Below are 24,812 nucleotides of genomic sequence, written 5' to 3'. Positions count from 1 at the left end.
AAATTCTGAATATATTATTATAAACCTTAATTACATGAATTTTTGTGTCATTTTTTTGCAGTAACTTTGTGAAATTAATAGAATAGTTTGTTCACTCGTAGATTACAGTCTGGTTTGTCGTCTAATTGGGATTATTGATCTTTTAGGGGGAGGATCTTATCGAAGTATCCTCGCAATTGATTTATCATGGAGATGCGATTAGAGTGACAACTGGCATGTGGACGAACAATATAACTTTGTTTCTTTTCGATCACCAATTGGTTTACTGCAAGAAAGATCTTCTTAAACGAAATACTTATGTATACAAGGGTCGCATTGACCTGGACAACAGCGAGGTCACCGATGTCTCGGATGGCAAAGGTAAGGAATCTGCTTAGGAGCCTCGAAGCATACTGCACGATATTTTCTTACACTCTATACTGATCCTTCTAATAATAATCAATATTTTCATTTTGCAGTGAGTAATTGCATAAGAGTTAGCTGCGCTAGGGATAAATTACTTTTTTGCTGTCGTTCGTCGGAGGAAAAGCGTCAGTGGTTAGCAGCAATGGCAGAAGAGAGACGATTGGTAGCGCAAGATCGAAACGACGGATTGGAGTTTCCAGCAGCAGCGAGGCAACTCGCGAGAATAGCAGCGAGGAGAAAACGTATTGGACCACCGATAAAACCAAGAAGTATATATCCCTTTTGAAATTTTGATAATCCATCGATACCAATTTTGGTTGAATTTTAGTCTAGTTGATGAGATGAAAAAATGTGCTATTTATATAAATAGAAATAAAATCTAATGCGACCTTGTTTTTAGGTAAGGCTTACAAGAGAGAACCGGCTTACGACATTCCAACGATAATCAATAGCCAAATCAGTACGAATTCTTTAGGACGCAAAGTAGGAACGTGGTTTACATTTGGTAGCAACAAAAAGACAACGCGACTGCAGCAGTTGTCTTGAGCTAGGCCTACCTTCGTTCCGTACATAGAGCCGTAAAGGTATAATTCTGCTCGCAATATTATTGTTGCGTATCGAAACTTGAAAGAAATTAAGTCGTGAGTTCTCGACTCGGTTACGTGGACGAAGGTATCGTATTATGCAATGATTGAATCTCAATTTTCGCGATAATTTAGCAAAACGATACGATAGGTACATACTGCTTTTACTATTGTTAATCTTGTAGGCAAACGTACAAACGATGTCCCTTAATACCTCGTGAAACACCTATTGACATAATACTACAATCTACCATAGACTTTTATGAAAATAATAATAAAGGTGTCCCTAGCTTAGGCTTGTCGTCCATACCAACCTTCGAGACACTTTCGTGTCTCTTGACACAAGTTGTAGATTGCGTTTACGAATTTTTTAGTCAACAGAGAGGCATTTATTTGATATTACTTCATCAAATTAACATCGCGTGTATTTCGTCCATATAATATTGTCATTATACATATATGTATATGGTACGGATTCATCTACCTCAAAGTCGTGCCCCACTCCAACGCAAGCTAAATAGCTGTTTCTCAAGTTAAAGCTTATGGGATCATTAGCGATGAGTCTTGAATAGAGTAACACTCGAAGGTAAAATTAGAAATTTCAGTAATTATAATCTTAATATATTTTACAAGAATAGCTTGCAATATTTTCCTGAAAATTTTAATAACAGTGAAGCTGTTATTTAGTGACGAATTAATTTTGCTTAAAGATTACGTAGAAAGCTTCGGATTAATTTTCCTAACTCTCGACTCATTGTGTTAGGAAAAATAATTAAGAGCCAGCAGCATTTCAAAATAACAAGTAAGGTCCTCTTACATTAGACAAATTCAATCGATACTTAGAAAAAAAATTCACACGAGAGACCTTACAAATAAATTTCTTAAACTTATGAAAAGTTTAGACGTTATTATTATTGATGCAAGTTATACATTAAATAACTTAAAGCAAGCAACATAATTAGATAGTAAATATCGAGTCAATAGTGTGCTTATAATGGTACTGAAGAGGAGGAGGAGGGGGGGGGGGGGTACTAGTCACTTGCACCATCTTCTAGTGATAATGACTACAATAAATATTAATGTTACCTAAGCGATTGATTGAAAGCAACATTTTTAGTTAGGTAATGATTTATTGAAAAATGTTATCTAGAATTAAAGAGAATTAAGATTCGGCTTCATGGTCATGATAAAGACTGACAAAAAATACTCCCTTTTGTTGGATATTTTCAAACGAGTTTTCCATTAGCTGTCATAAACATTCATTCTCATCCACTCCTACGAACTTTCTTAATCTCGACTGCCTGCTTCAAATTCTATCGTAACACTTTCTATATATACGCATTTAATTAAAATAATAATCGCATAACCTCTCTGTGAAATTATTAGGTATTGCGTGCCACTTTAACGCGACAGTCGACAGTATTATTGCATACAAGGATCGTTAGAATCATATAAACGGTAGCATATCATTCATTCTCACTCGTATGAATAATTCAGAATTTTTGCGACATATCATCTGATCGATAAGAGTCTGTCTTTCAGTTAAGACTCAAACTCATCTCTTGTGACCCTCCAAATCTCTTTCTCCCACACGGGTTCAACTTTTATTACAGAAATGTCTTAAGAAAAAAAAAAAAAATGAAATTAACAGGCATTTTTCTTCTCTAATAAATAAATGTCGCAAGGATTCTGCAAGAGCGTAAGTAAGGAAGAAGAAACATGTGCTTTTCATAATATATATGCAACTGTCATATAATATAAATATACGTATACTGTAGTTATATCTGGATAATTCCATACATTCATAGAAATATTATTTAACGTAGGATGTTTCGAAACATTACTCTGTTATCATCTTCTTAAAAGTCAAATGTTTCTAAGCATCCTATATCAACCATTTAATGTGAAAGTTTTCGACACTGCCAATATGTTCGAGCTAATGTCTTCACTCATAAAGTCAGCTGGCCGCGTTTCACTGATTGATGTATATGTTGTCTTTCATATGGAACGTTCACCTTTAATATGGAAGTAGCCATATTACAAATTGTTTGAATGCGCGTGGCATTTTTTAATTGTTTGTTAAATTTAGAAATTTCGAGATTCTTCGTTTATAATAGATGAGGGAAAAATTACAGTTCAAGTATGCACAGAAATATATTTTGCTTATTTTTATGGCACCGGGTTTTCTACATGACGAGGACAATATAATGATAAAGGAAGTTAGAAAATATTACAGAATCTTAGGAAAAAATGATTAAACAGTTGATGTTTAGATTAAGATTGATACATTATTGTTGCTGAACCCAACTCGTGTAAGAGTTATTTTTATAGACAACCTTATTGGTTCAGATGTGGTTTCTTTAAATACTACTATTACTATACGAGAACGATTTTAGTGGCCAACACAAACGTATAAGGAAAAAAAACATTATGCGTTTGAAATGTTTACTGAAACGAAAATAATACATAATGCACAATTTACTATTTTATATTTGTTAAGTTTAAACTGTAACATTAACCATTAAGACATTTGTAACACATTTTTCATATTCAAATTTCATACCAACATTTCTCTAAAAAGATAAGTAAAATTCTACTATAAGAGAAGCAAGTGTACGTACACATACTTACATGCGCAAGTACTTTTATTTATTTTAAACATATCGTTCTGAACATTTGAACCATTTTCATACACAATTAAAGAAATCTGACATAAGCATCTTTACATTGGAATTTAGGATATTGCGCTTTCAAAGATTCTAACAATGCTAATTTTCAGACTGTCAAATAGGCTCATTTTGGGAGACTCTTATTGATAATTGTACATTTAAGACATTTGTGTACCGGGTGTTCCTTTGAAAACTTCCCACCTGATTCTTTAGAAAAGTATAAAAGACACAGAAAAAATGAAAAAAACAAGTATTTCATATAACTTCAAGAGAAAGTTTACCAATATAGTAAAAGTATTTTTTAAATGCAATTTTCAACATTACGTGGAAATCCCTTTGACTTTTTAATCGAATACCATTTACATTTTTATATTGTTTTGTAGCTGATCTTAGGATAGCTTTCCATAAAAAAATTGTTTATTAACATACCGTTTAATTAAAGTTCCTTCGAGATATTTAACTTTGAAATAGTAAACAAGTATGCAATTTTTTGAAATAGTGAACGCTATTACTACGCATCGCACGCGTATGGCATATGTATATATAATTTTAAATTCAAATATCTCATAATTGCTTGAATGAATTGGTTTATTTGTACAGTTTTTTGGAAAATTGATGAAACCTTAACTCTTAGAAATATTTAATAATATGTAGGGTATTCCATTCAAAAAAATTAATATGATCTTCATATAATCTTTAAAGTGGAGTTGCAATAAAAATAACTACTATAGTTAAATTACCCTTTTGAAGCCATGAAATATGTGTTCTTTATATATCTTTCACACTTACCAAAATAATCATCTGGAAAGTTTTCAAAGAATTATTCCGTATAGTTTATTCAAATAACACAATTAAAACCATCGATTTAACGCCGGCACAAAAATATGTTTTAATTGGTTTGATGTAAATAAATAAGTATATATTTTAAGAATGTAAATACCATAGATGCTTTGTTAGCAAAATTGTGACTCAATTACACATAATATTTATATATAGTATATATAAAATATTATAAGTAATTCTGATAATTATTAACACAAATAGAACAATTAATGAGGTTGATTATTGGTTAGGTAAAACAATAATTTGTATATTTGTAAATCTTATTTAATGGTTTTATAAAGAATTATTCCCTTAATGAATTAATGGATGATTCATGTTATAAATAAGTATTGTTTATGATATGTACAGTCAAAATTATATTCTATGATTACAATTGTTTCCAAGATGCGACTATATATACTTAGTTAAACATGTAAATAAACATTTTATAATTATTATACCATTGTTTTATTGCACAAACTATATACTTTGAATAACAGGAAATTTGCGAAATTTTTAAAGACAAAAAATTCAATAGGCTTATATATTCTGACACTTACCATTTGGAAAGAATTAAGTACCGAGTATAAAATCAGGGGAAGAAATCCTATCTTTTAAATCTGAGTTTTCTTTTTTCAATTGATTTACAATTTGTCTAAGATTTTTAGCTTCTTCTAAAAGTTGTGTATTTTCTTCTAACTTATGAATTAAAGTTGCTTGTGTTTCTCTCAGCTCTGTAATATAATCACAAGCCCTAGCTAGTATACCACCTTTACTCTGTCAAAAAATAAAATAATTGAACTTCATTGTAAGTACATTATAATTTGTGCTTAAATTTTAAACTCGAACCTGAGATTCACAATTTCCCTTCATATCTCCTTCACCATTGGAGCTTTGATTAATTTCTGGTAAAAGCTTGCCCAATTTCATAATCCAATTATTAATTTTATCTCTGCGACGTCTCTCAACTTCATTGTGTGTTACTCTTCTTCTTTCATCCCTCTACAGAAAAGCATACAAAATTTGAGAAAGTTAAGTAATTGTTTTAATTGAATCTGCAAACAATAAAATTAATTAAATAAACTATTACCTTTCTCATACCCGAGTTGACATTTTCATGAGTATCGACTTGTAATTTAGCAATTCCAGGCTGATCAGCTTTTAATGTATTAGTCGCAACTACCTCATTTCCATTACTAAGTACATACAGCTGACCATTAATAGGAGACGTTAAAATCTGAACTGAGCCATTTACTGGATGGGCTATTGATAGTTTTGTATCGTCCAAATTATTTTGATTGACCTGTACAATTTGGTAGGCAACTCCGTCATCATTTGTATTGACTTCACAAAATTGATATTGAACACTATCATCCTCAGACATTGTGTCGCATTCTAATAATTCAGAATCTTCTAACATAACACCAATATTCTGTTCTATTTTGACTTCTGATATTCTGCAATAAAAGAAATGTTCGTTTTTAAATTAATATTGTAACTAAAAGATTGCATTATTGTAATTAAAAATACAAAAACACTTTCATCCGACCAGTTGTAGCTTTATACAAGTTCTATTACTGTGCTTCAAACAATTTATATAAATGCATGAGATAACCTTAAAATACTGAAGTTTAATGATAGATCATTATGCCTTACTCTACAAATAATAAAACCTATTTTAGTTCGTATATTATCTATATACATTGTAATAAATCGAGTTTCGTCAAAAAATAAATCAATTTAATGTTTGCTTTCAGACTTTACTCGTATTATGTAGTTTATATACTATTTTCGTAGTATATCGTAAACTATACGTAAATATTTTTTAAATAAACAAAAGACAAACAGATTCATATGATTAGTATGTATACAAAAACACAATCAAATAAAAATAAATATACCTTTCAATTAAACGGGTAGGTGTGTGTAGTATCACATATATGTGCATATATATATGTGTATATTATATAAACCTCTCACGGCATTCACTGCATTCACATCTCACTATTCTCACTTCACCAATTCACTCGCCAGCTTACACTTGAACGAGTCCGTTGAATACGCGAGAGATTAAATGCTATTCCATTCAAAAAAATTACGTACATGCATGTTTATAATGACTATAAAACCCGAAATGTCTAGCATACGAAGTGAATAATTAATTAATGTAAATTTTAATTTTATATTTAGTACAATTTAACAAAATAAAAATGTATACTATACGTATATGTAAATAACATTAAAAATAAAAACAAAAAATTGATACATTTATTATTGTGTATACACATATACATACACAAAATTTAAATAACTGTATGCAAATTTATAATAAAAAAAGCACCAACTATATTGTGGATACTTAATATTACATTTATTTATATATTATTTTCTATTTAATTGCATTTTTTCCACTCAACAAAGTAAAAAATATATGAAATATGTTAAGAAAAAAACAAAAAAGAATATTGTTTAAAAATTAATTTTATAAATAATAACCAGGGAATATATTATTTTTAATATATTGATTTTTATTATAAAATGTTTGTAATCAGGCTACAACGTGTAATATAATAATCGTGTTTGGTCTAGACCCTTTCCAAAACAAAGTCTGATCTGCACCACGTTTGCTTTTGCCTTAGTACGACTTTCGCTGGTTTACGCTTCAAGGAATATTGTTTGAAGATGATAATAATTTATATATTTATGTACATATAATAAGGGAGGGTAAAAAGAGAGCAGTGATAAAATCCTACTTTTCAGCGTATGTAGCAAGAATATTAAAGTTAGTAGATCAATTATATTATAACCATAGGAAATAAAATGTGATGTTGAATTTCATTCTTTATTCTCCGTGAGAAGTAAATTTTATATTAAAATTTGTGACGTAATCTTGTAACAATTATATAGAGATGCATTTGCTTATTTCCAGCGAGCTATAAATATTTTAAACTAATAATATTATACTTTCCTTGAATCGTATCCTAAAAACGAATGGCCCGAAGACATGTTGAGTCTAAACAAGAAGACATTAGAGATTGTACATATAACCGCATACAATCTACATACATTGTATAGGTGTAAAAATAACAAAATTATCGGCAATAAACCCTCTATTATATCATATGGTGTGTTATGTGTAGAAACGTTCAATCTGCCATAAAAACGTTTGAAGTAAAGGAAACTATGTCAAGCAGTTAATCCTAAGATAATATAATATCTTTATTTATATAGCATCTATTTATATTAGGTATGCATGTACTTGTGATAACTAAACAGATACATGAATTCTGCTTAACAGAGCCACTAACGGCTTGCAGATGATCAAAGATCAGGAGGCTGTTAGAGACGAGGGTTAATCTTTAAAAAAACAAATTAGTCATAATTTTACAAAAACCTTTTTTCTGAAATTGTATCTGTTCAGTGAACCACCACTTATAAAGTCAATTCCATTCAGATTTTTTTCGTACAGCTTGTATACACCTTGTTTAGGATTGTGGTAACTAGCTTCGACATTAGAAACAAAAAAAACATTGTTATCAAATTAATATTATATTCCATACAAATTACGTTGATTTTTCGTTTAAGCCGCCCAATTAGGCACGGGCAACTAGCAACATTAGGTCAAACCCGTCACGATCCTTTATAACTTTAAATGTTATATTTTAAAAATACTTTATTTCATAATATTTAATTACATAAAGATACCCTATATTTGTTTTTACGCAAAAACTGGGAAACGTTTCATATGGACTGTGCGACACGATATCATTAGGAACGTAAATGTTTAATGATCCCTCTAGTCAAAATGGTTGCACATGCCTGATTATTTCAACCTTACATACATATATAATATTTATGTATACAATTGCACGGAAAGGTAAATGAAGAGTTTAGTTCCTCGCAAATTACTCGCCAGTATCAATAGATATTTAAAGATTTCTCACTTTCTTAACGTATAGTTTAGCAGCCTCCTGTTCTCCAGTACATATTTTTCTTTTAACTATATTTAATGATTTCTCATATAATTATCAAGTAAAATTTGTAAAATACAATATACTGCCTATTAGAAATTCTTAATCTTTTCATTTTTTATAAATAATTATAGTAATAGTCTTCACACCATTTGTTAATTTATTATAATCAGATGCCATTTCTTTTAGTTTAATTTAAATATTACATTTGTGCCCTTTGCACTAGATCATTTTATAGTATTTTTTCGTGACTGTTGTATATAATACATGTAATGTATATATTTATATATATATATGTGTGTATATATATATATGTGTATATATATATATATATATTCTAAAGGACTTATAGTATTTACATATGTACACGTAACAACGGCGCAAAGTCCGAATTTGTCAAAAATTTTTCTTTACTACTAGTAAGACCGATTTCTATCAAACGCCAAAACGTTGTTCGGGAAAGGATAACCCTACATTTGTGAAATGTAGTGGAAAGTAAATGTTAGAAGTTGTAATTAGATTACTGGAGGATAATTATCAAAGTTCTGGCATCAGATCTACATTTTATCCTTTCTTTAACAACGTTCTCTGTCCCTGTACTCTATCGCGCCAAATTTACGGTTTCTGCTTGCTTCATATAAATTTAATTCAACACGGAAACTAATTACAAAAAGCTTACATTTCTTTAAAAATAGGCTCCATCGCTAGTTACTCTTGCTTTACACTTGGCCAACCTTGGACTTGATTTTGCTGGCATTTTGTATCATGGTGCAAAGTGTCTTGACAACTGTTTGCTTAAGAGGTCGAAGAGGAAGACACGCCATTCTTATTCCCTATATGTATATATCTATATACCTTAAGCATTCTTACATCATAAAATATTTATGCGTATAAAATAATGCTAGCGCGTGTTTTGTGAACATTAATGCGATTCTCATAATTCTTCTCTTCTTCCGTTTCCCTGTCCTCTTCGGCCCTCCCGTAGTCTTCAGCATCTTCGCACACTATTCCTCGCGGACGTACGGATGTCACGGCTACGCTTAAGATACACATTCAATGGTACGTGGATTCACCTCTTATGTAAGCAGTCCTCTCGAGCAAAAGTTGTGCGTGCGCTCTCTTACCTGTTGATAAAACGTCGACGAATCATACGCTTGTGTTTTGAACGTTTTATCTAATGATTCAGGGTTGGCCAAGATCTCACTCGTGCTACGAATCAAGATCGTCCTCTCTCTGACTACTAAAGTAAGAAACCAATCCACCGAATTCTCCAGTACCTTCTTCGTCATACTGTTTGTTCCCCGCGCCACCCGGATGAGCACCTGGATGAGGCCCTGGATGAGGTCCCGCGTGAGGTCCGGGATGTGCTCCAGGATGAGCAGCTGGGTGGGCTCCGGGATGCGTACTAGGATGTGCACCAGGATGAGGCCCAGGATGAGAATGCGGTGGAGCTGGCTGGGGCTGCTGAGTCGTTGGAGGCGGCTGCTGCTGCTGTTGTGACGAAGGAGGGGGAGGGGGAGGCGGAGCTTGAGGTATACCCGGTGGTGGCTGATTGTCTCCCGGAGATGAGAAATGCTCAGCAGGATACGGCGAGCCTTGGTAAGCTGCGTCGTCAGCCGTAGACATCGGTGGTGGAGGCGGATAGGCACCATAGTGGTAATTCGGAGGTGGGGGCGGATGATATGGTGAAAAATTGCCACCAGGTGGCCGATTAGGAGGCGGAGAAGGTTGCTGCAAACCGTGATTTACCGGAGAGGCATTGGTGAAGGGTGGCATTTGATGCCTTGGACCCAAAGGACTATCGGCAAATCGGGATATGGGTGGACCGCCTCTCGCGTAGGGTGGAGGTGGTGGGGTTGGCCCACCCTTACTGGCGAGTGGGCTTCCGGCAGACGGAGGAATCATTGCCGTGCCAGGAGCGAGAGGCGAGCTTCGATCCCGACTGTTGATCGATATTGGACCACCTCCGGATGGCGAGGGATCCATGGGATGATGCGGAGTGTGGTACATTTGAGGTCCCGCTACCCTCATTCGCATCGGTGGTGTGCCAGATCTTACTGCTGCAAAATGCGGTGGCATGGGAGATTGACCTGGTTGCCGATACGGCGAAGGAATTCTTCCTCTAGATTGCATTTCATAACCGGTTCTCGGGCCGGCCATTAGTGGAGCGCCAGGTTGGTTGGGTGCGCCGAAGTACTTGTGACCCATCGCTGCTGCTGCTGCGGTAAACGATTGTGGACTGCTCGCTACAGGTTGGGACTGTAACATTCGTGTGATGACCGACGACTGCTGTCCAGGCTGCATTGGTGGATAAACCGATTGCGAGTTTGGCTGCGTCGCAGATTGACCCTGAGTGTTGGCTGAAATCGCTGGTGGCGTCGATGGTGCCGAGCCGGAAGTACTGCTACCTGGAGTAGGAAGCACGTTCGGGATGTCGTTGTGTTTAAGATCCGGATTGGAGTCGGTCCCCATACCGAGCAGGCCTGCTTCAGCTGCGGCCTTGGCCGCTGCTTCGGCAGCCCTTGCCGCTTCCAGTGCCAGTGTTTTCTTACCCTTGCCACGTCCGCGTCTCTTCGGTTTCACCGGTGTTCCATCAGGGTTGAAAAGCTGTCCATCTGGTCCGGTAATCAGCGGTAACTGTCCTTCGGGGACTCGTTCCATGTCGTGTGCCAAGACGCTAGGCATGTTAGGATTAATATTAGCTGATAAACTACTTGCCATATCCGGTGTCATGACCATTCCCGTGATTGGCGATAACATTGAAGTGCCAAGGGCAGGTGCACCGTCCCTTCTCATTTGTTCGGCGAGAATCTCAGCTTTGCTTCGCCTACCCCTCTTCTTCTTTTTTGGCACCTCACCGTCCGTTCCCTCCAGAGCGTTTGGATCTCTTTGTCTCTCAGCCGCCAGTATCTCAAGTGCCTTCAGCCGAGCCTTTTCCATTTTCTTAGCTTCGCGCTCCTCTTTCTTTTTCTTTTTAGCTATTTCGATCGCAGCTAGCTCAAGTTGCCTTCTGCCATATTCCTCGTCCTCCATCATCATCTGCTCCAACTGTTCTTCGTCTAGCCCCTCTAACTCTCCAGACCCAAGGCCAGGCAGGGAACCCTCAGGGACGTCTCCCGTGAAAGAACCTGCTACAGATATCGTCGTACCAGAGAATCCAATATTATCCGGAAGACTTTCGTCAAACTTAGATCCTACATCTCCCAATGTATTTTCAATATCACGTATATTAAATTCCTTTCCTCCATCCTGTATATCATTCAGATTCGGTACAGGAGATATCATTAAGTTTGACTTACGTGGCTTGTTTTTGCTGCCTGGCTTTGGTCCGGGTTTCTTTCTTTGCTTAGGCGTTCCGTCATCGCAAAACGATTTCCGCTTAGCTCCTGGACTCTTTTTCATTCTCCTGTTCTTCGGTGACTTACTCTTAAACTTCGGCCCATCCTTATTTGGACTATAAATATCACCTAAAAGACATTTAAAAATCAGTAATGACGTTAATAGAACCAATTAACTATAAACACTCTACCTGAATCAGAGTCCTTCTCGGCATCGTCGTTCAAATCGTCTCCGTCGTTAACAACAAATTCATCCTCGCTATCACCGGTTTTTCTCAGTGCTTTCTTCAGTTCCTAAATATCATACAGACAAACCCGATTATAAACAAATTATTTGACCTTTTAAGCATACCAGCCGAATGTTGATTAAGTTAATCAAAAAAATTACTTCTTCGCTATCCGATGCTTGGACCTCTTGATAATTAATTTTTCGACCTCGCGTTCGTCTACTCAGAATCTCCTCTTCTTCCTGACGATTTTCATCTGGCAAACCTCCATAAATGATCTAAAAAATTCGTTTCAACATTAGACTCCAATTAACTGCTTTAATGCAAATAGATTTTCGATATTTAAACACTGTATACCTTTCTCCTTATTGCCTTTTTCTTTGGAACTATCTCCTGAAAATGTTTAAAGAAATAGCGTAGAAAAATGTTTAATAAATTAATAAAGTCTAATGTTAATTACACAGCTCGTACGTACTTTCTTTTTCTTTTGGAAAATTGGCTCTTCTTGAGTGACAACTGTTAAATCTACAACCGGTAAAATCGGTACAGCTGGAGCTGATGATAATGTCGAAATATCGGTTAATTCTGGGACATTTGGAATAAGAGTTTCATTTCTTTCACTATTTTCACTAATAATGGGTGGACAGACATCAAGATTTTCGTTGGGAATTTGTTGGCTTAGCTCGGCTGGTTGTTCTGTCTCAACCACGCGAGGTATAAACGGATTTCCCTGAATTTTCAGCTCTTCCTCATCCTCTTCGGATTGATTGTCAGATTCTATTATACGTTTCCTTTTCTTCTTCTTTTTAGTTTTTGATTTAGAAGATGGTCTTGGCCTGGTAGTTTGCAATGTTTTGCTTTTCTTTTTTCTCTGTCTCCATGAATTATCGCTATCCTCACTTTCAGAATCTCCCCAGGTGGATCGAGATTTCTTTCTCTTGGGCCGATCACTATCATCGCTGTCGTCATTGATAAAATCTTCATCATAACGAGTCATTCTAGCTCTGGTCGATCTTCTTACTGGTCGTGAATCACCTTTCCGGCTTCGACGTTTCAGATCAGTAAAACTGTCGTCGCTTGATGTTACATGATCGTCCTCTTCCTCCTCCTCCTCATCTTCCGAACCAGATCCTTTGAAATCTTCGTCACTTTCGGGATCATCCTCACTACTAATGTCCAGACTATTAAGTTTTCGATGCTTTTTGCGTGCTAGCAGTTTTCTCGCACTCTTTCTTCGATTGTACTCATCATCATCGATCTCTTCTTCTTGTTCAACCTTGTACTCTTCGTCACTCTCCTTTTCTGATTTTACTTCTGCTTCCTCTTTCTCCTCCTCTTCAAGTTCCTCCTCTATTTTTAGGGCCTCAGCCTGCAATACACGCTTTATTTTGAAAATTATTTATCTAGTTCTTATATTTTCTTTACCCAAAATAAAATCCGTTACCTTTGCTTCTTCTTTTTCCGCGTTTACAATAGTCGCGATATCTTTTCCACGACCTTGATTTCCAGCACCTTGTACTGCTTCAACTTCGTCCTGAATGGCGGCATTAATCATGTCATCATATTCGTTGAATTTATATGTATTTGCGCAACGTCTCTCACGCAATTGATACACTGGCTCGCTTTCATCGGTGCTAGTACTACCCGAGCTTGAATCTGTTGACGAACTGCTAGAGTCGTCTAAAGAAGAGTCAAGGTTACAATCAAGATTAATAACTTTTTTGATAAATGTATGGGCAATGTAAAGATAACAAATAATATCAATTTTAAAGTAAATGTACCATCATCAGAGTCGTCATCGTCATCATCATCTTCATCTTGGCTCGAATCTTTTTGTGATTCCGGCGAGTCATTCTTTTGAAGAACATTGTCAAGACTTATACCAACAAACGCTAACCTCTTTTTCCGCAAAACTTCATTCTCATGACGTTTTGTTAATTGATCAAAAGTTTTCAAGCTTTCTCGTAGTTTGACAACAAGTAAATTCTGAAAAGAAGAATGTCCATATTAGAATTGTGTTCTTCGACTATTAACACTTTCAATGTATTTAACTAACATGTTGACAGGGAGGGCAAAACCAGTCACCCTCAGGGATAAGCATAAGTGCAGGTCGAAGGCAAGAGCAATGCCATCCTTTATCACAAGAATCACACAACAGGATCCACTCTGGATGGTCTGCTTTACCACATTTTTGGCACGCGTATTCATCGTCTGCTTCTTCGATATCACTTGGTGCTGTAAGAAATATATATGTTAAGTACTAATTTCCTCAATATAATAATAAAATAGAAATCTAAGAAAAAAATTTACGCATACATTTTTGTGCTGTTCGAGCTCTTCTCAATGGTTCAGCTGCTTGATCTTTTTCTAGGTCGCTCTCTGGTGAAAATTCGTGATCACTCTTGAAAAGTAGTGATCCTTCACTCTCCATATCATCGTCGTCCTCTTCGTCATCATCATTATCATTCTCGTCGTCGCTACTGGACCCTGACGAGCTTTGCCAGGGATTTGCTTCGTTAAATTTGGCCAACATTTTCTTCTTCCTTCTCTTCCTCTTCTTCTTCTTTAATTTTCTCTCTTTATCGATATCTTTGCCAGGAATAGCTTCTTCCTCACTGTCATGCTTTTGCTTTTTTCTCTTTTTCTTATCTGCGTTTTCCTTCTTCTCCTTCAGCTCCGACAAAGCTTCTTCCTCGATTCTTCGTCTATCAGCCTCTTCCTTAATTTTTAATTGCGCTATCCTTCGAGACTGTCTGACTGGTGTTTCGTCAGATCCCGGTTGAACCTCAGCCTCGATGTCTCTACCTATCTCCAAGCCTAGAACCATTTTTCTCTTCTTCCTCTTCTTCTGAGAAGTTGGCGTTGATGTCTCTTGGGAGGTGTTGAGGGTAGTCTCACTGGCTTCCATACCAGGTGTTTGAGCATTTTGCGTATCTGTTCGTTTAGGTCGCCGGGATCCTCTTCTAACCTTCTTTCTTCTTCTACCTCCTTTCGGCCTTCCTTTGTGTTTCTTACTACTAGACAATACAGATTCTGCAACTGCATTATTATCAACATCGTGTTTCTCTTCCAATTCTGGTACAGCTTGGGGCATACTTTTTGTAGCGCCTTCGTCATCAGAGGTCACAGGTGCACGACTATCTTCCACAGCTTTCCGCAACTGTTTATCTGGCAATCGTTTAGCGCGTAACTTGATCCGTTTACCACCCGCTTCTTCATCCTCTTCATCCTGATTTTCAGCTCCATCATCCGAATTAGATTCGTGAGTACTATTTCGTCTTTTACGTGATACTTTGCTCGGCTCTTCTGTACCGTCCAATTTCCATCCTTCGTAGAGATCTTCCACGGGCTTAACGCGTGGATTGAAATTTGAAGATACATCAGCCAATGCGTCATTAACGTTTTTCAAGGTATCATCGTCAGCGCAGTATGCCAAGGGATCCGTCTCCTCTACAGGTGCGTCAAACATACCTTCGTTATCAATGCCCATGGAATCGTCGGACATCATTGGATCAACATCAACATTTTGAATATTCGATGGCTCGTTTATTACTTCTGATTCTACAATCTCCTTCACTGGTGGGGAATGTTCTTTCGGTTGTTCGTCAATGAATTTGTCTGTAATTGGGATTGTTTCAGGTAAAGGTAATTCTGTAATGCTCGAAGTTTCGATGGGTGCTTCGATGGGTGCATCCATGGTTGCTTCGATGGATGATTCGACGGGTGCTTCGATGGGCGCTTCGATAGGCGCTACAATAGGCGCTTCGACAGTCTCTAATGATTTTCGCTGAGGAATTTCAGAAATATTTGCAACTTTTGAGACTTCTTCAGCAGTATCCTCCACCTGTGACACAGTCTCATCCATTTCTTTAGCGACCACTTCGCACAGTTCACTCTTCATTGATTTGTCTTCATCCATTTCTGAAGTAATTGAGTTTTCTTTAAAATTAACAGAAATATCATTGTAATAATTGTCTACAGTTTTACTAGTAGCAGTAGTCATATAATTAGAGCAATCATATCCTGACGGATCTTTCGAATTATCTGCTTTAACATCTATTGAATTTGATAGGCTGGTAGATATTGAAGATATTTCATTAAACTCTGCTAATGATACTGTACCCTCGTTTACCATATCAATATTTTCTTCAATTGATTTGTTTTTATCATTAATATATTCTATATCTTCTTTTAATTTTTTACATGATTGTATGATTGGAGCTTCTTCCACAAAATTGTCAATTTTACTCTCTTCTTTTAGGATCCTATGCTCTACTTCGACTTTAGATACAGAAATAGCATTGATAGGCTTCACAAACTGATCTTTCGTTTCTAGGATATTGGTCACGCGATCTTCCATTCTAACATGATTTAATAAATGATCCTTCATTCTATCAACACTATCAAAACCAGCTATTTCAACTTTTGAAGCATACTGCATATCTGTATTTCTTGATGATGCTTTTTCCTCATTCTCAACTTTTCTAATTGCATTTTCAACGAAAGAATTAAGATTATTCAAAGGACTATTCAAATAGTCCTTACTTTCTCGATTATTATCAGCTTGAAACGGATAAATAGTTCTTCCTTTTATAGATGATTCAGTTTCTGATTGTATTGATACAGGAATTGTAATTGGTTCTGAGTCATCTCTTTCTTCTGTTGATACAGGTTCGGAACACTCTTCAGCATCCTTAATTTCATTTTCTTTCATTACTTCATTACATTCAATAATTTCTTTACTTGGCGCAAGTTCCAGATCTTTACTTAGCGTATGTTCCAGATCTTTGCTTGGCGCATGTTCCAGATCTTTACTCGGCGCAAGTTCTAGATCTTTACTCGGCGCAAGTTCTAGATCTTTGCTTGTTGCAAGTTCTAGATCTTTACTCGGTGCAAGCTCTAGATCTTTGCTTGTTGCAAGTTCCAGATCTTTGCTTGACGCAAATTTGAAATCTTTACTTGGCTCAAGCCCCAAATCTTTACTTGGCGCAAGCTCCAAATTTGTACTTAGTGCAAACTCCGAATCTTGACCTTCCTGTTTTTCAGTAGCATCAATGTTTTCTTCTTTTTCCGTTGAAGTTTCAATAGAGGGTGGTGGAAGCGTTGTTGTATCAGCAGTCATCACAGAATCACCCTCATACTCCGGTACATTTTTCAATTCATTCTCGACATTTTGAATATTCGGTTCAACGATATCAGTTTCAAAAACATCGTCACTGATATTATCATTAGAATCACTATCATAATTAGCAACTAAAGACTTAGAAATTTCAGTGCTAGGTTCTTCAACTAATTTATTTGCTGAATCCTTTACCGTGTCCTCAGTAATTGCTACGTCTATTTTGTTCTCTTTAGTACATATTGGAACTTCTTCAGATTCTGTTGCTGATGAAGATTTCTGCTCTTCGTCATTTAAGGGTTTTACTTCATCACTCGAAGATGCATCCAATGCGTCTTTAGTAATTGCGTCGTGTTTTAAGCATTGATTTGTCTCAATGAACTCCTCTCCGCTGTCTTTATTTTCCATGGACGCATCATCGTTCAGGTTCTTCAAATTACATTCTACAGTCGAAACTGGCGATTCCTTTTGCGTATCAACCATTGCCTCTTGTTTTTCCATTATATTATCAGTTAAAGAAGAATTTAGCGAAGAATGGCTGGTAATGATAGTATTTTGATTATCTTCAGTTTCTTTAGAAGTATCTTCTTGTATTGCTTCTGAGGTCAACGTCTCGCCAACTGCAACTTTCGGCGATTCGTTTAATTCACACTCTGGATCATCTATTATCATCTCTTCATTAGAGTCTTGATCAACGCAAGAACTGGGATTATCCAAGGTTTCGTCTAAAAATTCATTGGTCACTTCTTCAAACCCTACCGAACTCACAATGTTTTTATTAACATCGCTTGTAGGTGACGAGCTTGTCGAAGGAATGTCGCCAGCAGAATATACTTCAGAAGCTGAACAAATATTTTCACCCTTTCCTACCAATCCTGCTGACTCATCGATATTAGCCTGTGATGGAGTATCCTGGACGTATTCCTCACCAGAGCTGCTCGTTACAGGTACTGGCGTGTTTTGTTTCTCAAGTACTGAACTCGATACAATGGAATTTTCATTAGTCTCTGCATTTAAAATCTCTTCTAAAATTCCAGGTGCTGTACACGTGTCAGCTACGATATCTGTCGTCTCTGTTGAATCATTGGAGTCCTTATCTTTGTTATCCAAAACTAAACCTTCATCGATTTTATCCAAACTAGTTGTCATTGAGTCTGCATCTAATTCTGTGGGTTCTACTTTCTCATCGCTTGAATTAGTTGTTTGCACCTCCGATACATCCTCCTTTTCTTCAACAGCACTGTTAACGGTTGAATCAACGTTATCAATTTTCTCAGATTCTACATGCTCCACGCTGGTACTGGGTTTTTCAATGTTACCACAGACTGCTGTATTATCAATGTTAGAAGTATCTACAGGGAACGAGGACCCAATGTTTAAGTTATCACAAGAGTTATCCTCATTTTCAGCCTGAAGATTTTCACAGGATGACCTACCTTCAGCTATTTCTTTCATACCACAAGAATCTGCACTCATCTCGGATGTCTCCATAGACTCGATATTCATAGACATATTTGTATCTGCAGAGAACGAAGGCTCAATGTTTAAGTTATCACAAGAGTTATCCTCATTTACAGCCTGAAGATTTTCACAGGACGACCTACCTTCAGTTATTTCCTTCGTACTACAAGAATCAGCACTGACCTCAGCTGTCTCTATAGATTCGACATCCATAGAAATATTTGTGTCTATTTTAGGTTGTTGCTCATTGCTTTCCGTTAATAATTCGGAACTCTCAGAGTTTTTCGTAGTTGATGCTTCATTTGGCCGCTCCTCTGGTATGGAAAGATCTACTTCCATTGGCTGCGAAACTAATTTTGAGATCCTAACAGTGTTTTCTAATGTATCGGACAATTCATCCGTATTGTCTATCTCTGGTTTGTCTTTCGATAAACTTTCTTCAATTTCTAACGATTTCTGCTCTTCCGACAAAGTTTCAGTGTCTTTGATGGAAGAGCTTAAGATCTCTACGGAAGACTCAGAAGTCTCCTTCAAATTGTCATCATGAATGTGTTCTTTAGGTTCAGGTAATTCGCTAGGAGAGACGAGTTTCGAAGATTCATCAGCTGCCGGTGCATTTTCCAATATTCTCGACGACGAAACGCATTCGTACTGCAACGTATCAGACTTGCTTTGGTTGGATGTGCTAACGGTTTCATCGGGTTGAGTCATAGCTTCATCCTCGGGTTTTGATGTATATGATACACAATTGGGACCAAAAAAAAATCTTGGTGGCGATGCGGTTGACGACTTTGGCTCGTCATCTGTATTTACAATATTTTCTGATTCTGTGAGTACTTCGGTGCCTGTCGAGGGACTTTCCCGACTTGCATTTGCATCGATTAAATCAAGATCTGGCGATGATTCGGGAACTGTAGAAGCGTAGAGATCGACACGATTTGAAGTATCCGGTTGACAGGATGATGGTACCGACGAATCGCATTTTGTAGCGGTGTCAGATTTTTCAATAGCGTTAGCTACGGAACTGAGTGTGTCTGGTAAACTTTCTGAGGTCACAGAATCTTCATGTCCAGCCTTAGAATTACACAATTCTTCTTCGGCAATTGGCACGTTTAATTCTTTACTTTGTGGTTGTAGTTCATTAGTATTTTGCATTTGTGATATGTCCTTTTCATTTGATATGATACTACTGTCACATTCTGCCTTTTCCTCCACCGGTTTGCCAACGTCCCACCTTGATAACCTTTTAACCGTACCGCCCACACTTTTAGGAAAAATTTGAACACCAAGAGTAGGTTTGAATTTTGGCTTTTCCTGAGTTGAATCGACAAAGTCACAATTATCACTCTTTACACTTACGCTAGTTTGAGGAAAGTTACGGTTAAGCTTTATAGTAGCTTTATTCGCTACTATCGACTGTGTCGATACTTCGTTTATAAGGCTATCATCCATTATTCTATTTGGTGACAAGGTCGCAGTAGCGGAATCGGCTTCAGTTTTTGATTCGTTGCTTTCTTTATTGTCAGTAGAAGTCTCGTCACCAGGATTTCCTGTATTACAATCGGCTCCAGAGCCTTCCCCGTAAAAATAAATGATTGGTTCTTCGATAGACTCGCCAATGGCAGGATTAACGCCATCGCAATCGCTACCTGAGCCTTCCCCATGAACCATCATGACTGGCTCTTCGATAGCTTCCCCGACATCCTCCCTCCAAGCAGGAGGTATCATTGATCTTTTATCTATCGGACCTCTAGGCGGAATAACATCGGCTCGTAGCCTCTTCAAGACATCTGCTTGTGGCTCTTCGGTTTCCAACGGTCTTTTCATAGCTCCACCAGCAGCCATTCTTAGAGCCGCTAATTTACTTGGATCTGGAAGAATCGCATAACTCGGTAATCTGTGATCATCCTTTGTTGGTATTCTCGATGCATTGTGATAAGAGACTGACGACATTTCATACGGTGTAAAAGGAGGCATTTGTCGCTTGCTCAGATCCGCCACCATTGCATGGTTTCGCAGCATCACAGCTCGTGCATCGTATGGTAAATTCTGAACTTCCGATTTACTCGGTTTCTTTGTACTCAAGTCCATTTCTCGATGCTGAAATTCTTGCGACCTGTATCCCGTTGATGGTAAATCCATGCCTTTATTGAACTTGCGACTAGAAAGATCCATTCCAGAAAAGTCGACCGGCCTATTCTGTTCATTAGCACTTTCCCAACTTCGCGGTGATGCGGATAAATCCATACCTCTGTGTCCTCTTAGGCTGCTGGATTTATCAGCCTGATTTCGAGAGACAAACTCTTGGGATACTCTCTCGTCTTCACCATTAACCATGGCTCCTATCGTACCCCCCGACCTCGCCAAATTCTCCGCAATCTTCTCCAGTGACTTGGTTCCACAAGGTTTCTCCAATTTTTCCGATTGCATCCTCACAAGATTTGCAGCCAATTGATCTATTGGCTTAACAGACAGCTTACTGTGTACTGGTAGCTCCATGCTTGGATAAGGAAAATTGCTTTTGCTGGGTAATTTGTCCAGAGAGCTTTTACCAGTCTCCACACCTTCCTCGACATGATTGTGCTTTTTCATTGGAGATAAAATTTTTCCCTCCTGTTTTAATTCGGCAATATTCACCAGTTTCAATGGAGACGTTATTACCGGAGTTTCGATAGATTTTACAGGAGCATCTTCAACTTCAGTTTTTACACCAATTGGCTTATCAATTTCTTCCAGTTTTTTCTCAATGACAGGCTTGATATCGGACTTGTGTGAAGAAGAAACATCCTGATCCGGTTCTCTTTTACTCAAATGCTTTTCTTGATCGATTGGAACTTCTTTTATACAATCCTCTAATATTTGAATATTACCATTATGTCTCTGTAAAATACTTTTAGATGTTTCTGTCTCACTACTGTATTTTGATTCCATTACTTGGTCCTCTTCTGCCTTCAAACAATGATTATCAATATTTTTCTTTGAGATCTTATTATCGTTTGTAGCTCCACCTCCTTTGATTCTTTCCTCTTTCTGATTTTCAATCACAGAATCTTCAACCTTAATTTGCGGAGACTCCACACCAATAGAATTCTCTGTGTTTATACCATTTTCTTCAATCCCTTCTTCTTCATCAATACTTGGCGATGAAACTTGGCCTGTATCAATGATAGGTTTTTCTGATATCTCTAAGCTATTACTATCCTCATTTATAGGTATAGCTCCAATTTCACCATTGGTCAAAGTGCTCAGAAGATCAACCATACCATCTCGGTCCCTAGTGTTTATGAAATAAAAGTGTTATGTGATTAAAAGAAATATAACATATACTATTATTAATAATAAAACTCACTTTGCTACAAGCTCCCAGTTTTCATCATCCAAGTCTTCTTTGTAAACTCTTATATTACAACCTTCATCAAGCTGACACCAGTATGCTAAGCCAGATTTATCTTTGCCCAATGGTTCAACGCGTAATTCATTTGCTGCTAATTTATTTACCTCATTTTTAAATTTGGTATTTAAATCAAATTGTGTTTCCAGTAATACCTGAAAAATTAAATGAACATGTTACTACTTTATTCAAGTCTAATATCAATAACTTCAAAATATGTAAGTTTTTAGACTTGTCATACTTTAAGCAATCTTAGCTTAACAGCGATGCGTGCTTTTTTATATCCAAACCGTTCAAGCTCCCAACCATCCTGATTGGAGTAGGTATGGCAAAATTTAACCAAAGCCCTCTCCCACTTTTCTGGTGATACTGTTTTGCGAGTCTTACGTAATAATTTGATGTGCAAGTCTATCAGTTGTTGCGGCACTGAAATATAACATTTTATACTGAGTAAATTCTATCTTCTGTACATTTAAAGAATTCAAGAAAGTTTCTCAATTCACCAGAAAAAACTGGACATTATACCACAGAAAGACATTTAAGTGTACCATTAATACAAATTTGCCTAAAAATAAGGATAAAATGCGCGGAAATTTATATGGCATCTTTTCAGAAAATTCTTAAAATTCTATGGATTAAATAATAAAAAATCATAAATACAAAACGTAATCACGTGTAAAGAATATTGACAACATGTGAGATGGCAGCACGAGACAAAATGATAACAACAAAAAACAAATTAGTTTTATCTGTCAACGACTAACCAAGAAAAATATCGAATGCTATTAAGTTACGAACGAGACTACAGTAGAAATATGTGGAATATGCATTCCGATGGAAAATTCAAATGAAAGGCTGTACGAGAATAGAGAAAAAGGAACCGAGAGGAGACAATAGTAGGAAAAGAAGTTAGAATATAGGAAAAAAGATTGAGAGTTTTGTTCGTTGAGAAAAAAATGAAGTAAAAGAAAATTTGAGGGAAAAGACAGTAATGGTTTGGAGAATGGTTGACGTTCGGATTTCGCGTGAGGAGGGGAAAGCGGGGAAAAGAAGTGGTTGTTTTGTAGGTTTGGTTGAATGTGACGGATGGGCGACCGTCGACGAAAGGAGGGAAACTAATAGCACGCGCGAGTATTGGGGCTCCGCGGGGGCGGGTCAATTGTTCTTTCCAGGATTGCGACTCACCTTCCTGGGTGTTCTCGAGCATCTCCTGGAGACGCGCGATGTCCGGATAAAGAATGCCGCAGGATTTGCCAAAACACTGGAGAAACGAGCAGATCACCGCAAAATTTGGGTCACTCGCGCAAGAGGCTTCGTTATCGGACGCCATTTTTCCGCCGCTTCTCTCGGCCCGTACTACGCTAGGCGGCCTGGCGACTCATACCAATACCAATACTAACACCATTTCGTCCCTCGATTCGACTCGAGACTCGAATCGGCTTTCTTCCTCTCTTTTTCCTTCTTTTCTTTTCAGGGCGCACTCCCTCTCCCACTCGTTCTATCCCTCTCTCTCTTTTCGCAACAGCAACACACACGCAACACTCACTGTTAACACGACCAGCAATTCAAACACGTCTAAGAAGACGCTTTCCGCTTTGATGTCGTCTACTTTTGCTCAACACTATACACCTCTCTTTTTACCTCTCCCACTCCTCCCTCACAAGATCACTCGCTTCTTTACTTGAACGTATTATAGTAGGGCATACACAATACACGTGCATAGGTGGGAATACGAAGGAAAAGTACGTGAAAACTAGTAAAAAGAATATAGAAGGATGTTGGTTCTCCACACAGTGGTGTAGGTAGGCCGCGCACTTTTCTTCACGTATCACGCACGCACACCGATCATCACGGTCTCTCTCTTTCTTTCTCTCTCTCTCACTCTCTCAGTCAGCGCAGCGCGATTATGTACGTTGCTACCCTGCGGCACGTATCACGTAGATGTGTAAAGCACATTCATCCGTTGTTTGTAGTTTCCCGTCAAAAAGGCGACAGTGGCAACAATCGTTAGCGTAAACTCGCTGGCTGCTCTAAGAGAAGAATGAAGAATAATGATAAAAGGGATAAAGTCAGAACAACGATGACGTTCCCCCCTTGCACCGAGCACTGGACATCGCCCGCCTTTGCCTCCTCTGGTGGCCTAAGAAACATCGGGGGGTTCTCAACCTTCGCTTCGCGTTCTCCTTATTTCTCCTCTCTCTCCTTCTACATATGTGTTGTGTCACTGTCCTATCTGCCTTTCGACTGTGCTTTCGTGCTCTTTCTCTCTCACTCACATCTACAGACACAGCAGTATCTTCTAACTAACACACACTACACCATACCTATTATATGGAGTCTCCCCCGCTTACTCCGCCCCTTTACCGAGTCGACAAACACGCTTCATGCTACGTATAAAAACAGAAAAAGAACCATCGGTGCTAGATATTTTCAATGTATTGGTCCAAAACAGGCACCGGGCGAAAACTGTACATTTCAACAATTGTGGTAGATGTGCAACTTTTTCATTTTTCAAGGCTCTTTCTCCTCTAATCTATATATATATCATACATATATTTACACTATACACTGGTACCACACACAAACGTCACAAGTAGTGTTAGCTGTAGTCCTTTCCTGGCTAGACGCTCCCGCTCGATGACGTAGTTCTGCGTAGTTCGGCTAGAATTTTAACAATGAGCACGATCGATCGGCAAGTAAACACAACAAAAGGTTCGATGCCGCCAACAAACATTGACAATGTCACCAATGAAAATCCTTATCAATGGAAAGATTACGCGTTTTGGTCCATGCACTTGAAAACTGCCGATAATTGGCGGCAAGAT

The 24,812-nt window shown here is 37.4% G+C and overlaps 3 protein-coding genes across 8 annotated transcripts in view; 1 reads left to right on the top strand and 2 right to left on the bottom strand.

Annotated features, from left to right (window-relative positions):
* Positions 1 to 1,994, top strand: part of RhoGEF3 (Rho guanine nucleotide exchange factor 3) — a 68,688-nt gene extending 66,694 nt beyond the window's left edge. For 3 of the 5 annotated variants that reach the window (XM_066728917.1, XM_066728915.1, XM_066728916.1), the window contains 3 exons: positions 147 to 360; positions 459 to 674; positions 806 to 1,994. In XM_066728917.1, coding sequence (XP_066585014.1) covers positions 147 to 360; positions 459 to 674; positions 806 to 951 — 576 coding nt within the window. In that variant the 3' untranslated portion in view covers positions 952 to 1,994. Of the gene's footprint in view, positions 1 to 146; positions 361 to 458; positions 675 to 805 lie in introns of those variants that run through there. The other 2 variants (XR_010822823.1, XM_066728918.1) reach the window with 1 other exon arrangement.
* Positions 1,995 to 3,461: 1,467 nt separating this feature from the next.
* Positions 3,462 to 6,518, bottom strand: LOC136774545 (upstream stimulatory factor 2-like). 2 transcript variants are annotated; one of them, XM_066728922.1, is made up of 4 exons: positions 6,382 to 6,518; positions 5,571 to 5,937; positions 5,330 to 5,482; positions 3,462 to 5,257 (listed from the first exon to the last, which is right to left on the bottom strand). In XM_066728922.1, the coding sequence occupies exons 1-4, from the start codon at positions 6,426 to 6,428 to the stop codon at positions 5,054 to 5,056; spliced, it is 771 nt and encodes a 256-aa protein (XP_066585019.1). In that variant the 5' UTR covers positions 6,429 to 6,518; the 3' UTR covers positions 3,462 to 5,053. The 2 variants fall into 2 exon arrangements, with proteins under 2 accessions (XP_066585019.1, XP_066585018.1); XM_066728921.1 differs by lacking the exon at positions 6,382 to 6,518 and adding an exon at positions 6,096 to 6,312.
* A 331-nt stretch (positions 6,519 to 6,849) lies between these two features.
* Positions 6,850 to 24,376, bottom strand: LOC136774557 (titin homolog). Its single transcript, XM_066728942.1, has 13 exons — positions 23,173 to 24,376; positions 22,229 to 22,413; positions 21,946 to 22,142; positions 14,333 to 21,870; positions 14,073 to 14,251; positions 13,798 to 14,002; positions 13,461 to 13,696; positions 12,492 to 13,397; positions 12,374 to 12,409; positions 12,178 to 12,294; positions 11,981 to 12,083; positions 9,729 to 11,918; positions 6,850 to 9,575 (listed from the first exon to the last, which is right to left on the bottom strand). The coding sequence occupies exons 1-13, from the start codon at positions 23,315 to 23,317 to the stop codon at positions 9,505 to 9,507; spliced, it is 12,108 nt and encodes a 4,035-aa protein (XP_066585039.1). The 5' UTR covers positions 23,318 to 24,376; the 3' UTR covers positions 6,850 to 9,504.
* Positions 24,377 to 24,812: the final 436 nt, after the last annotated feature.

Source organism: Prorops nasuta, unplaced genomic scaffold (genome assembly GCF_024137725.1).
Source record: "Prorops nasuta isolate Cenicafe-Biocafe unplaced genomic scaffold, Cenicafe_Pnas_1.2 PNAS00006, whole genome shotgun sequence".
Classification (NCBI taxonomy): domain Eukaryota; kingdom Metazoa; phylum Arthropoda; class Insecta; order Hymenoptera; family Bethylidae; genus Prorops; species Prorops nasuta.
This window is presented reverse-complemented; position numbering and strand designations above follow the sequence as displayed.